At 36.7% G+C, this 15888-nt stretch overlaps 1 protein-coding gene across 1 annotated transcript; it reads right to left on the reverse strand.

Annotated features, from left to right (window-relative positions):
• Nucleotides 1-1398: 1398 nt before the first annotated feature.
• On the reverse strand, nt 1399-13258 carry LOC106066784 (leukocyte elastase inhibitor-like). The gene is made up of 7 exons (XM_056007211.1): nt 12980-13258; nt 11854-11983; nt 9542-9758; nt 7534-7664; nt 5693-5837; nt 4491-4676; nt 1399-1677 (listed from the first exon to the last, which is right to left on the reverse strand). Exons 1-7 carry the CDS (start codon nt 13138-13140, stop codon nt 1466-1468), a joined length of 1182 nt encoding a protein of 393 aa, XP_055863186.1. The 5' UTR covers nt 13141-13258; the 3' UTR covers nt 1399-1465.
• Between the last annotated feature and the right edge of the window lie 2630 nt (nt 13259-15888).

The following is a 15888-nucleotide window of genomic DNA, read 5'->3' on the forward strand; positions in this document are numbered from 1 at the left end:
TAAATAGCGAGGTGAAACCATTTTCTGACATGTTAAAAAAAAAAAAAAGATTCACTTCGACTATCCCATCATTGAATATAAGTACTTGTTCCACGGGGTCACTACTTAGATAGTTTCAGGTCCATTTCATTTCACTTATGTATCTATTCGTTCACGTGGCCCGCGACATAAGTGTCGGAAATTAAAATGGCCCGCAGGTCAAATAAGGTTGGGCATCACAGGTTTAGGCGATGTGAATATGGTAGTAGAGACAGAGTGACTAGTAAACATAGAGTCATAGTAGAGACAGCGTTAGACTAGTAAACATAGAGTCATAGTAGAGACAGCGTTAGACTAGTAAACATAGAGTCATAGTAGAGACAGCGTTAGACTAGTAAACATAGAGTCATAGTAGAGACAGAGTTAGACTAGTAAACATAGAGTCATAGTAGAGACAGCGTTAGACTAGTAAACATAGAGTCATAGTAGAGACAGCGTTAGACTAGTAAACATAGAGTCATAGTAGAGACAGAGTTAGACTAGTAAACATAGAGTCATAGTAGAGACAGAGTTAGACTAGTAAACATAGAGTCATAGTAGAGACAGAGTTAGACTAGTAAACATAGAGTCCTAGTGCTCTACTAGGTTTGAGATCAGATCCAATTTAAAAAAAAAAAATTCTAATTTTTTTTTCTAAATTTATTTTTAGTCCTATGCGAGGCCCCCACTAATCTCTAACCCCAGAGGGCTGCCTACTTTGCTTTTGTCTAAGGCCTGGCCTGCTTATGTCTGCAAAAAAATAATTTCTTTTCTAAACAGAAATATATGTCAATAATTTGTTACTTCAAAATATGAACAATCCTTAAAAAAAAAGAAAACAAAGCCAATCTAAAGGGGAAGAACTCCTCCATTAAAACTATATCTATCAATAATGTACAAGTTATTTAATTACCAATAATTTATCGACTACATGAGTGTCTTAGTCTATTAATTCAAGTTTTGTAACGCACAATAAATAATTGTTTAAAGTATCAACTTGATCGGAGAATGCGTGAGGGAGAAAAAGCGTTAACAATTATTTAATGGGACTAAACCTGACAAATTTAGCCATATATGTGAGTACTGAAGGATTAGTTTCCCTTGTTGCTATTAAACAAAATAATGAATTACCAGTAATTAATTATCTAATTGGTTACTTTTTTTTAATTGATTCATGTTTTGTCTATGTCATGAATAATTGTGTGAAGTTTCAGTTGGATCCAAGAATGGGTGTGAGAAAAATAACATGTACAGACTTTTTATCAAACAGACAGACAAACAAAGTGAGTTGATGTAAGCTTTGTAAAAACGATGTGCAGATGTGATAATCAAATATCGCTGAATAAAGAAATTAAAATTAAGTTAAAACAGAAATCCATGTTATTGCGTCATTATTTAATGTTCAATGGAAAACAAGTAAATACAACAACAAAAAAACTTTTAAGTTTTAACCCGAGAATTTCCCTTGGAAGAGAATCTGTCCAGTTTGATTGTCTCTCAGGAAGTACACGAAAGGATGGTCAGCGATGAAACTTTCTGTGGGGGGTAGTTGAGCAGACTCAGTAACTAGTACAACGACAGTCGCTGCAGCAGCCACAGTTCCAGTTTCCATGACCTCGATCACAGCTTTGTGTAGAACTTGGCTGATGAAAATTTTCGCTAAATACAGACGAGGAGAAAGGGCATTGAATGTAAAGTTTTAAGGTAATGGTGGAATGTTTATTGTATTATCTTAAATATCATCTTTAATATGTTCAAGAACCTTTTAAGATATTCTCCGCAAGAACCTTTTAAGATAATCTCCACAAGAACCTTTTAAGATAATCTCCACAACCTTTTAAGATAATCTCCACAAGAACCTTTTAAGATAATCTCCACAAGAACCTTTTAAGATAATCTCCACAAGAACCTTTTAAGATAATCTCCACAAGAGCCTTTTAAGATAATCTCCACAAGAGCCTTTTAAGATAATCTCCACAAGAGCCTTTTAAGATAATCTCCACAAGAACCTTTTAAGATAATCTCCACAAGAGCCTTTTAAGATAATCTCCACAAGAACCTTTTAAGATAATCTCCACAAGAACCTTTTAAGATAATCTCCACAAGAGCCTTTTAAGATAATCTCCACAAGAACCTTTTAAGATAATCTCCGGGTCGTACCATGTTAGCTTCCTCAGCAGATTGTATGAAGGTTTAACTCTTTCTCTCCTAACTGACGATACCAACGTTGATTCCACTAGAATGTGGTAAATAATTACGGAGAGAAAGAGTTAAGATAAAAACGAAACTGCCTTAGTCATGAGAAAGAAAAAGAAAGTTGCCCTACCAGCTAGCCTTTAGCCATATGCATACACATGCTAGAACTTGGGGCAAACTCTGCATCTCCAGGATTGGCTTGATTAACCACACTAGATTCTGCCCGTCTCAATACGAAACCAAAAGCAGGGACTCATCCGGGCGCATCTATTTTCTTCCGAGTCGGAAGGATATACAAGGTAAAAAGTACACCCTTAAAGACCTTGTGATCTAAAGTGGCAGATGATGTAAAACCGACGATTTACCAGGATGTCATTGTCGCCAGCACAACGACTAAATACTTTTAATTCCTCAACTTAACTCAGTTGGATCTACGTTGTTTTTTTTAAGCTTCTTGATCAAATATCCTTTCTTATTTCGACATTATATACTATCTAAAAATGTACATTATATTATAGAGGCGAAGTGGTAAAGCAGGGGTCTTGAGTTTAAATACCGGTGAAGGCAGGTATTGCGATAATCATGAGATTGGGGATATGTAGGACAGCTTTATTCCAGCCACCTCTATTTGGGCTAGTGGAAAATGAAAAAGAGGTTGCTTGTTTTGCTGGTCTCATATCACCATCATAGTTTTTGTTGCTTTTCTCAGCGATTCTCAAAAAAAACATTCATGAATAAAATATTATAAATTAACAATTTATACCCAAAAGCAAACTTGCTTGACCCCTCCATATATTCATAATAATTCTTCCATGAACCAAGCCTCAAAGGAAAAAAAATTATAGAGCAGTCCGTCTTGTCTGCCAAGAACTCTACCCTGGCGCACTGACATATATATTTATTCGTCTTTGTCATCATTGGCTATAAGTAAATAAGTAAGGTGTAGAAAGGGACATTCAGTTCGCCTATTTGATGGGATGAATTTTCTTCTAAATGGTACACTAGGGCGTCATTATACTAATTATTTTTTTACCTAAACTAAGCAACAAACGAGTACACCTTTTGTGTCATTCGTCTCCCATACAGGATAGTGCTCTGACCAGCGTAACTGTCGGACTTTTAAAAATTCCCTCTATACAAAGACCGCGGATACACGTTTGAGACCAAAAGAAAATCCGCTGCCGAGGACAGACGCAGACGCGAAAAGAAAATCTTAATCGACCACCGGCGGACAATGATTATGCTTGCCGTGATTGTGGCAAAATATGTAGGTCACAGCTGGGGCTGCGTAGCCACGGAAAATACTGCATTCCTCATTTATCTTCGGACTCGAAGACAAGCCTTATTATTATTATTATTTTGCTGGTGAATTATTACCGTGTGTTCATGCTTCGGTGTCTGCTGTCCCGTAACAAAACAAAGGAAATGATCATAACACAGCTTCTCTACGCCTTACTTGCTCACACTGAACATGATATCTAGCTAGCGGTCAACGAGTTTGTGTACACTGCAGCCTCTTTTGATTTAACTATAAAGGTCAGTAAAAAGCTTGGGGGTTAGGGCGTGGAGACGGAAAGCCCAGGAGAGATCTAAATGGAGGGGTGCGTTGAAGTAGGCCATATCCCTCCACTGGGCTGTAGCACCACTGGGATAGATGGATGGCAAAAGCCGGTATGAACTTCTTATAGTCCGACAGTCAGGCTGGGCAGGGGACGAACATATTCTAAAGGCAGAGGTGCCCCACGGAAAGGTTTCTTTAGAAAACTGATGCAATAATTTAAGTCTATTAAGAAAAAATGCGCCATTTTACTTTGCCACAAAGTGCCTATTTTATCCTATAACGTAGAGATTTTCGTCACTTGATGTTTCGTATTAAAGCCATAATGATTATACTAATTGCATAATTAAATATCTGAACTTAACCATCTGAGAAGTTACACTGCAAAGACTTTCTTCCAACCAATAATAGTAGGCCTACAATAGTTTTACGCAAAAGATGCATTGTAAAGCTATAAGACGGACGTGAGCTGTGGTTTTTCTGAACTATAGGAGGACTTAAGAGACTTTATATTTAATTGCCATGTACAATTACATTTAGAACTAACAGAACACTAAAGCAACTCTTCAGATTAGTAGTCTTTATCTGATCCTTCATTTTTGTAATTACAAAAATATTCCCAAAATGATTTCGAGTATATAAAATTCCTTAAAAAATTATTTAACCAAGCGATGCTCTGTCACCTGGTACTATTTATTAATGATAAATTGTTAAATACCTGACGTTATTCCACTGAAGTCGGCAACTTTTGAAATAAAAGCTTTTCTAATGCCCATGTCTTTCAAGGGAGTATTTAAAGACAGCGTTGTCTCTGTCTTGAATTTAGGGATGGAGAGTTGAACTCGCACGCTGCTAAGTCCAGTAAATAGTTGCTTGACTCTTTCTGGTCGAGCTAATAGTTGTTCTGAAAAAGAAAAAAAAAACATTTAATTTTCCTAAGATGTGTAAAAAAAAAATTAATAATAATAAGAATAAGAAGAATCTTTATTATCCTTAAGGAAATTTGTCTTACAATTTGTGCATTACATTAAACAAAACAATATAACTATAGAAAACCAAAATGTGCATCAGTACCAGACTCACTCATAATTTATATATGAAAAGTTTATAGCCAATCGTTTCTGTCTAATGATTTGATTGCCAGGGGAACAAAATAATGGCAGTGCCATTTTGAAAAAAAATGATTTAATTGTTTATTAATTATTTGCTTCATTTCAAAATAAGGGGAATATATGCTACTCAATATATATATATATATATATATATATTAATCCCCTTATTACGTTTTAGAGAAGTTTTTCTCCCACTTCCCATTCTCGAATCAAGTTGAAATTTTGCTTAATTATAGTCGATGACCATTCACGAATCAAGCCAAAAATTAAACAATTAGTTAATCATTAAGTACTAATTAATACATTTCTTTTCTTAAGCAGACAGGTAGCTAGACCCTGTAATTTTCAGATAAATGGCAGTATTTCCCTTTTTCTATTTCTTTTTTGTTACTCTGGAACAGATTTTAATGACAATTTGAAGCTCGTTATAGTCTCAAGTAAACAATGTTTTATTTGTTTAAATATATATATAATCCTTATAGAAGTCCTTTTTTTCTATTTTGAATGCCTTTTTTTTTTTAATAAATGCGATCTAAAGACACTTTAATTTACAATGCACATAACACTATATAACATTTTATATTAGAAGAATGACAAAGGAATTTAAAAAGAACAACATAATAACTTCGTATATTTCATACCTTTGAAATAGTAGAAGTTCTATTTCTTTAGTAAGAACATAAATAGCTATAATAGTAAGCATGTTCCAGAGCGAAAAATAGTTGTTGTTTTGTTGTTTTGTTTTTTTACATTGTAGAAATACATTAGCATAGCCTCTCTCTCGTACGAGCATAGCATGGAAACTTACCTAGGTCAGTGATGCCATCTATTGCTTGTGGTAAAGCAATGTAAAAGCTAAATCTACCTCCTTTAAAGGGGAGCTCAGCGATATCCACCTTGTTGACATCATCTCTTTTTATGTTGACATTTCTGTCATCAGTCATCATCTCAACCTATAAAATATTTGTAATTGATTTCAATTATTTGCTAATGTGTCAACTAAATTTTTTTTTCAAATTAAAAAAAAAAATGTTTTGCTTCCTAGGATTGTGACACGCGTGTTAAGGCGGCAAGAGAAGTGCAAACAGGAAGTTTATTTATACAGTGGCTGTCGAAGATTTAACTCTCTAAACAGATATATAAAGGGAGATTATTAGAAATGAAAAGGTCGCTTGTAATTTTCACTATCAGAACTTTTGATTTGAAAGCTTATAAATAGTGAAGAAAAGATTTTATCCTGATCCATAAGTCAATATGTTTCATGCTTCATGTTAAGCTTACTTTTAAGAATTTATATTTGAAAGTATATGGTGTTTATATGTGTCTGTGCTAATCTTTTCACCATTCCTAATTGAGGAATTAAACTGTTTTTATTGCCAATGGGTCAACGCAAAGATCACCCTACAGTAGCGCAATATGGGTCATCGTATTTATTGTATGATATAAGACTTCTAAATTCAAAGACGTGTAAACCACCCATTACACTGTAACAACTGTATTTAACATGTATTGTAAATGTATCTCTGTACGAAAATTGTTGGAAATACCTTAAATATGCTTTGAGATCTTAATTTCTGGTGGTGTCTAATAAGCTTTTAGTATTGTAATACATCGCTAAGATTTGGAAGATCTTAATATTTGGTCAAAAGCATCTAGTGACACAATAAAGTTTACTGTGCTTAGAAACATTCAATGAATTGTGCTCAAAATGTTTTAAATAGTTGTATTTTTGTTACAAAAGGCATGTGTATTACTTTAGAGACTCAAGGTTATATCTAGACATTTTTGTGTTAATTCTTGGTCTGTCTTAGCTTGCTTATTCTCAATGTCATTAGAAGTGTTAATTTTAAATGCTTAAACGACACGAGGTGCTACACTGATGAAAGATGGGCGTGTCTGTACTTAATATTTAACTTACACTAGTGATGGCCAAACTTATACAACCAGCGGGCCAATTTAATTTTTGACACTTGTGTCACGGACCACATGACCAAAAAGATACAAAAAACGAAAAGAAATTGATCTACAACAATTCTATTAGGAATTTACTCCTTAGTAACAACTGTACTTATATTAATTATTGGGATGTCATAAAATGACTTCATTTCTCAACTAAATGTGAGCACAATTATAGCTAACTAGCCAACGACACTTATTTTTTTGGGCTCTTTTTGGTAAATATTCCTATCGATACTCGAATTTCTAGGCGTAATTTTAAAATCTTTTCATTCGCAGCTCAAACAAAGAATAACGTAATTTTTTTTCTAAATGCTGTTTATATTTTGTTAGACCCAAAAACAGACACAATTTCTTTAATAATCAAATATGATGGCTTATTATCATGTTCCACAAAGAATAAATAAGGATTCATTCACTTTTGATGGTCGATTCTAAGTTCCACTTGTAGTTTCTTCAACTCTCCCATTTCACAAACGTACAAATGTTAAAGGTCATAGTGTCAATCCATCAGAGGGCCTTAACGTAGGTAAGAGACATTTTTCAACAAGTTTTTTTTTTTTTTAAACGGAGGGATTTTCTTCTCTCTGTGCCGACGTTTTTGAGGGCCGAATGGTACCAGGTCGCGGGCCGTATTTTGGGCATCACTATATTACACTTTTAAAAAAGAGCACTATAACTCTGACTACTCACCTGTTTTACTACGTACGGAAGTTGATTGAAATCCTGATTCCTTGTTTGGTGCTTATCAAAAGTAGCTTCCCAGGTCCCGTTAAAAAATATTGTGTTAATCAGAAGCATTACCGTATCATCATCAATGGTTCCTGTAAATATCATATATATACAGTATTATTCACCTTTTTTAAACCGAATTTTAAAAATCTCAACAAAAAAAAAAAAAATATCAGTGTGATATAAATACCACCGCATACATCTTCGGGTGTAAATAAAATAACACACAATTAGTCGACCAGCAACGTAGCATATGCCGGTATGTTGAAGGGCCACTGCAACGTATGCGACCGCAATGGGCCCCGCACTTTCATAGGACCCGCGCTAATTCAAGGTGTATAAATTATTAAATTAAATCATTTTATAACTTAAAACAAATTTCCCACGCCCTCCGGTCGATTTGCCAGAAGCTCCTGGAAATCTCCCGAAATTGCAAAATATACGAAAAGGTCCTAAAGATATACGGAAATATAAAGAAAAAAAAATTGTCATTTTGGGGTGTCATTCAATATGGAAAGCGACAAATAAAAATGGCATTATTCATTACCGTAATTGTGTAATCTTGTAAAAGAAGCTTCTCGCGCCTCAAACTAATGAAGAATTACTTGAGGTCAACAATTCTCAAGGATATATTGAAATATTTGGTAATTCTTGCTATTGAGCATGACCAATGTAGGATACAGAATTATTATGATATATTGTATGACTTTGCTACACGCAAGGCTAGTAAAGTAATTCTGTACATAGTAAAGAAAAAATAAAATGTATAGACGAATTTGTTTTCTAATACAAACTCTTAAATCTCACTTATTGTCCGATTACCTACCAAACTTGGGCCCGCGAAATCCGTTTCGCATAGGGCCCCACAATGCATAAGTCCGGCCCTTCTATTTAGTGTATGTAAAATGTTTGTTTGTAAAATGTTTTACATGTTTCGGATGTTCCTTCTGAGTTGAAGATAGTTTACTTCCTAGTCCAAACCTCCAGCAGGACGAAGGGGATGAGCGGGGAGGGTAAGACAGTCCAGCGCGCGCAGCCATCCGTAGCGACGTGTGAATACTCACTTACTCCCCCCCCCCTTTTGTTTTTTCATGGGGTTACTATCCACATAAATAAGAGAGTGATCTTTCCTTTACTTCTTGCTCGTCCAAACTGTTGAGGGAAGAAGAGAATTATATAAAGAGATTTAGAATTGTCAATCAGCGAAACTCATAAACATTTTTCTTTCTGTGACCAAGAAATTTAGTTATAAGGTTTTAACATTTTACCATAGACGGTGACTTCAAAATAAATAGAGCTTATAAGTAAAGTAACGTTCCCATTCTCAAACCTTGCGATCTATGGGGCAGATGATGTAAAGGTCATCTACTTGTGTGACCTACGGTTAACTAGGGTGCCTATTGGCCAGCACAACGACCAACCGTCTTTACTTTCCCCAGCTAAGGTCAGATATTCATTAGAGCTGGGTGGATTCAGAGGCACCCTAAAGATCCCGAAATAAAAAAATCCTAGTATTTACCAGGATTTGAGCCTGGAGACGTTTGTTCGGAAGCCAATGCCTTACCACTCAGCCGCCTCGCCTCCAGATCCATAAATGGCAAGTGTTTTTATTCCATATAGTGATTTTTGTTCCCTTTTCATCCACGTAGAATCGAATGTCAGTTCAGTAAGGTTGCTATTGCCGGAAGTGGTAATGAATTTAAGCGCTCTAAGCCTATAAAATGCTTCCTAATGACATATGTCACAAATAGCTCTGACAACCAAATTCCCGTGCGATCAGACATTGTTTCCGGCTAGTAACTGGCACCTAAACTAGTAACATTTGTAATGTATAAGAAGGAAAAATATCAGATTACTGTGATTAGCATTAATTATTTAACTAATTTTAATAACACTTTACAAGTGTAAGTTCTAGAGCAGAGTTTTTTACTGTTTTTTTTTTGGTGGGGGGGAGGGGGGTCACATTTACCTGGTTGAAGAACATTTTGAATAATGTTTTCAGTTTTGTTCGCTATGTAGTCGTTGATTGGTTTCTCAGGACCTCCATTAGCGGATAAATCAATGTTGGCGGTTTGGGCTGAATAATAGTCTGTTGTGTCTTGGGTAAACTTTGGAACAATCTGGAAGTTAGGTTTAACAAAGATGGCGTTCGCGGTATTGAGCTCCACATCTGTTACGGAGTTTATCTGTACAACGAGACAGCAGATTGATGAGATTAATGATAATTACAAGATCTACTTTTTATTGACAAATAGAAAGATATGTAAAAATCATTCATTTTGCAGTACCACTATTTGACAGTTTAATTAGAAAACAAAAATTAAAATGAGTAAAATAAATAAATAAATTATTGCTTTTATATAGCACTACTTTTATGCTTATAGCATGCTCAGAGCACTATGGTCCATGCTCATCTATGGACCGATGGAGGGGGGTCGGGGAGGGGAGGTTATGGGAGAAGGTTTTCCGTGCTGCCTTTAGGTAGATAAGCAGAAAGATTTGTAATAATAATCATTGATATTGCAGTACCACTACCTGACAGTTTAATAGAAAAAAATGAAATGAGTAAAGTAATAAATACATTATAGCTTTTATCTATCGCTACTTTCATGTTTATAGCATGCTCAGAGCACTATGGTCATTTGTAAACCATTGGAAGTGGGTATCTGGGAGAAGGTTTTTCCGTGCTGCCTTAAGGCGCTCAGTAGACACAACTCTGCTCGAGTCGGATGTCGAACCTCGCGGCCCATTCATAGGTTGCCAAAACAAGCGTACTTGGCCTCTCGACCACGATTCCCACATTTACCTTTGAAGATTAACGAGGAAAAAAATTACATAAATACAAATGTTTGATATTATCCGAAGGTGTGGTAACTACTGAAGTCGGAGATATCTTTCAGTACCTGAACATAAAAGTCAGATGTCAGCACTGCTGTTAGATGTAAGTTTGGTACCTGGGTCCCTTCTAGGCAATGGGTTGAGTCGGAGGTTCGTGGATCTATGTTTTTGACAATTCTCTTCACCAACTTTTGAAAAACTATTATATCCTAGTGACTATGTGGTATGTTACATTGTCAAGTCTAAACTTTATTTTCTTTTCTCACTAAAGCTTCTAACTCCGTTTCTGTTAGGATAAAGTGAAATGAATTGAGCAAACTTTGATTTTCAAATTGGTTCTTGAATCGTAAAAGAAATTGGATAAGTCATGTAATTAAATTTGTAATAAGCCTCAGACGACAACCTGTAAAGGAAACTTTTTCAGCCTATACCACCACTTCAGCCATGTACAATTTCTTGCCCTTGTTTAGGTTACCGAAACAAAGTAATTTATTACGAATAGTTAATTAACTAATTTGTTGTTGTTTTTTTTACTTATTCTTGTGTTGTCAGGTAAAAGAAAAAATGTTTACATTTTTTTTATTAATCCGAGATAGGGTGTCTGAGAAATAATGTGTACAAACTTTTGGCCCGACAGACAGAGTGAGTTTATTTAAGTTTTGTAAATAACATGAACGTAGGCCTATATGCCGATCTAACCAGATATAGCATTGTTCACGTTCACTTATTTTAAGTTCGATCAATCCAATTACAAGTGAAATCAAATTAAAGAGCATGAAATTGCAATATGCATTTTACATGTTTTACATGTTTCGGATGTTCCTTCAGAGTTGAAGATAGTTTACTTCCTAGTCCAAACCTCCCGCAGGACGACGGGGGATGGGAGCGGGCAGGGTTTGAACCCTCGATAAATCCAAACGACAGTCCAGCGCACAAACCGCACGACCAGGCAGCCGTACTTCGCACCGTTTGAATAAAGTGGATTGCAACTCTGTCTGTCTGCCTGTCTGTCATATAGACATTTTGAACAACTATTTAAGGCTTCAAGAACTTATGTTCTTATCTTATATAATACAGACGTTACTTCACAAAAGAAGATGATTACATCCTACCCGTCATGCATCTAGTCATGCATATTAACCAATAACTTAAATTCTGCCAAGGCACTGGTTTTCCAGGCTGGCTCAGGCAACCCATTCCATGTGACTTTATTTTTCTGTCTTTCTGTGTATTTTATTAGGCTCTGTATTTGTATTTCAGTGTTTTATGAAAAACCTTTTGGTAATATGAAATAACAGTCAGACTACTTATCTTCTTTTAACCATTGAATGATCGCGTGACCTTTGCCCTGCTAACTTGGTGTTTAAAAAAAAACGTGGTAGTTTAATTAACAAAAGTGTGAAATAAAGTAAAAAGATGTACACATCTACCAACATTGCTCACCTGTTCGATCAGCTCCTTATAGATTGTGTGGACAGAGTTACCAAGGGAAGTAATGCCGAGTGTGTTCTTCATTTCAGTTTCAGTATCTCCCCTTGCTCCTAGTGACGTCATGGTCAAGGCTGAATGGATGCTGATAAAAAGTAATTTTATTTTCTGTCTAAGTTTTTGTTTATTAGGCAGGGGCGGACTGGCTAAATGGGCATTTGGGCAAATGCCCGGTGGGCCGGTACCCAAATGGGCCGGTAGGGCCACCGAAATGGCCTGATTGAAGTCACTATGGCACATATCAAGTAGTTAAAGGTTTTATAATATTCTTATTATGTTAATATTATGATTTATATCAAAGGCCTTCTGAGTGTCGTGTTTAAAAAAATCTTTCACAGACATTGCAGTGTAATACTCTTTTAATCTAACACATTTTCCGAAAATAAAATGGAGACAGTGCTACTAGTAGGCTTCATCTTTTTAGGGCCTACATAATTGCTGATTTAAAAAGATGCTAAATTGCTTATTAAGATATAGTGAATTCACTGTATGCATGCATATCGATACATTATCAAGCTTAGCAATGATTTTTAAGGACCGATACATCTAGAAATGGATGCCCATCACATGATAGAGAATTTGTGGACCGAATTTTATAGAAATGCTTGGGCCGATTTTGACACCCAGTCCACCCCTGCTATGAGGTAAGCCTATTGGTAAGACATAATCCATAATAGAGGGTGTCATGTGACCAGCACAACGGCCAACTTTTTTTTTACTTTACCCTTTACTTTTTCCCAACTAATGTCGGGTATCCATTAGAGCTCGTCGAGAAAAGGGGCCCTAAAGATCCCTAAATAAAAATCCCAGTCTTCAGGATTCGAGCCCGGGACCGCCTGTCTGGGAGCCAAGCGCTTTACCATCGCGCCTCCTATAAATCTATAGGCCTACTCTAATTCGGTATTGCTAAAATTTAATAGTATCTACATCTAGTTATAATAGGAATCTATCGATTTAAGACGAAAAAAAAATGTGCCTATTCTTTATACTAGACTCTAGTATATAGCGTTATATTCACATATTTTGCATTACAATAAAAACTTGCCATTTAAAAAAAAACTCAATCATGAAGTGTATTTACCTGTAGGGTGAGTAGACAATGCTATGTTCATTTAGAGCAACATTCTGGTAAAGTCTTTGGGAGAAATCTGACGAGGCTGAAGACAAAGCCAGCTGTTGTTGTTGATCAGCACTGACCAGTTGACCAATGAGGGCCACGATGACCGCATAAATGAGCTTCATTCTATCGCAGTAACAACTGAAGTAAAAAAACAAAATAAGGTTTAGTTATGGACACTTAAGCTTTGAGAGATGAAAACAGATGTTGTAACACTAGTGGAAGATGGACCCAGGAAAGTGGTGTAAACATTTTTTAGCGGTTTTAATTAATGTGCTTTACGTCACTTAATTACACTGCCAATCAGACCAGACCTCAATCAATTGTTAATAATGATAGCAATGTCTAAAGAAGATTTTAAAAAGTATGTTGATCCACTGGCGGATCCAGGGGAGGGGGCGGATGAATTTGAGTATAGAATTCACACAATTTGTAGACAAATTTATTACTATGTAGGCCGATTTGGTGTGGTCGGGAGAGGCCGATTTGGTGGGGCCGGGAGGGGGCGACATCAATCCGCCCCCCCCCCAACCATAAACTTTGGGGGGGGGGGCGGTCCAATTTATGTGTAGAAATCACAGCTTGCTAACAGAATCAATTAAATATCTATATGGTTAAAACTTGTTATTGATAATTTATCCGATCTTTATATTATGTCGCTCCCATGTTGGCCGATTGGGTGGGAGGGGCGAATATCTCTACTGCCCCCCCCCCCGCTCTAGCCCTCTGAGTGGGGGGGCGATCCTATTTTTATGTAGGAATCATAGTTTGTGAGCAAAATTAGTTGGATATCAATATAATTTAACCCCCCTGACATCTACAGCTCTTTATACATCAGTGGAGTTCGGGGCGAAGCCCCGGCGCCAAAACCCTTTTCTTGCATTCTTTACTGCAGAAACGCATTCTCTTGACATCTACAGCTTATTATTCATCATGGGAGTTCGGGGCGAAGTCCCGTCGCTAAAAGCGTTTTCTTGCATTCTCCTTACCTAAAGCTCATGTTTGTAAAATGTTTTACATAATTCGGATGTTCCTTCAAAGTTGAAGATAGTTTACTTCCTAGTCCAAACCTCCCGCAGGACGACGGGGGATGGGAGCGGGCAGGGTTTGAACCCTCGATCGTCGATAAATCCGAACGACAGTCCAGCGCGCAAACCGCACGACCAGGCAGCCATCATTATTCATCATAGTAGTAGCTGAGACCCATGTACTTTCACTGTCCATAGCTTTCTTGGTCACTGTCTCTCTCCATCTGGTGGGGTCTAGAGCTATGTCAGTATTGATGTTCACTGATTTGAGGTCACGTTTTATTACATCTATGTAACGGAGGTGGGGGCGACCAGTTTTTCTTGTGCCAGTCGCGAGTTGTCCATATCCCCCCCCCCGGTTGATATAATGGGGTATATTGTTATTTTAAATAACTTTCATAAACATTTAATCTCCAAGTTTAGATTCCCATATTTTCTTTTTTTTTCCATTTCACTTTTTCTGACATTATGAGATAGTGGTATTGTGATGTCAATAATGGTAGCGGTTTGTCAATACACAGCAGAATAGGGCGGTTAAAATCTACCGTTTTGTCAGACTTAATAGGCCAATCCGAGTATAATAAATGATCAATAGACTCGTGAACCTCTTGTGTTGCGAGAATTTGTATTGCGGAGGAATATCGTTATTGATCAATGCCAAGATTTGGTGTATTAATTTTGCAACTTGGTTATTGCGACCTAGGTAGGTACATTCTGATAAGTTCTAATAATTATTATTATTATTGTTATTATTATTATTTATTATTATGCTTGAAACGAAAGAGTTTCATTCTCTAGCGCTGCCGCGGTAAAGTTTCGCTAAAGAGAAACAAAATTCATTGTAGTCCCTTTAACAGTTTCCACTGAGGAATGTTCTTGTGATGGGGCAGGTCTGCAGCAGTACCGCTCTCTGACAGGCAACGAGAATGTTCCTAAGAATGTTAAGGGCCTTGAAGGTATCTGTGAGGTCAGTTGTTATTATCCCCTCGGTTGATATTATTATTATTGTTATTATTATTATGCTAGAAACGAACGAGTATTCATTCTCTGGCGCTGCCAGGGTCGTCTTTCGTTAAAAGGAAACAAAATTCATCGTAGTCCCTTTATCAGTTTCCCCTCGGTTGATATTACAATGGGGTATAAACCTATTGTTAGTTTTGGTAAATTCCACAAAAGCTTAATCTCCAAGCATAGGTTCCCATATTTTCGTTGTTTTTCCAACTCAGTTTTTCTTAACATATGAGCTTTTGGTACGGCGATGTCAAAATGGTAGTGGCTTTTTATGTTATCAATGAACAGCAGATCAGGGCGATTAAAATCTACCGTTTTGTCGGTCAGAATTGGCCTATCCCTGTACAGCAGATGATCAGTAGACTCGAGAAACTCTTATTTGTAATCTCGTAATTTTTTGTCCTAAGTAGTCTGTCCTGTAATGCTGTAACAAAGCCTTCAGTTTCAGGGTAGAGATGACCTGCTTTGAGCCATGCTAAGGAAGCAGCCTTGTTAATGTTGTCCCTTTCTGAGACAGCTGGGGGTCACTCACGAAGGCCGCGGGATACACATTTGAGACCAAAAGAAAATCCGCTGCCGAGGACAAACGCAGACGACGAAAAGAAACTCTAAATCGACCACCTGCGGACAATGCTTATGCTTGCCTTGAGTGTGGCAAAATATGTAGGTCACAGATGGGGCTGCGCAGCCACTGGAAATACTGCACACCTCACTAATCTTCGGACTCGAAGACAAGCCTTATTATTATTAGATACTTATATCTTAGTTCCTTGTGTTCAAATATACGGGTAGACACTGAAAAAAAGAAGCAGCAGGACTATTGCCTAACGTCAT

This window comes from Biomphalaria glabrata, chromosome 12, assembly GCF_947242115.1.
Source record: "Biomphalaria glabrata chromosome 12, xgBioGlab47.1, whole genome shotgun sequence".
Classification (NCBI taxonomy): domain Eukaryota; kingdom Metazoa; phylum Mollusca; class Gastropoda; family Planorbidae; genus Biomphalaria; species Biomphalaria glabrata.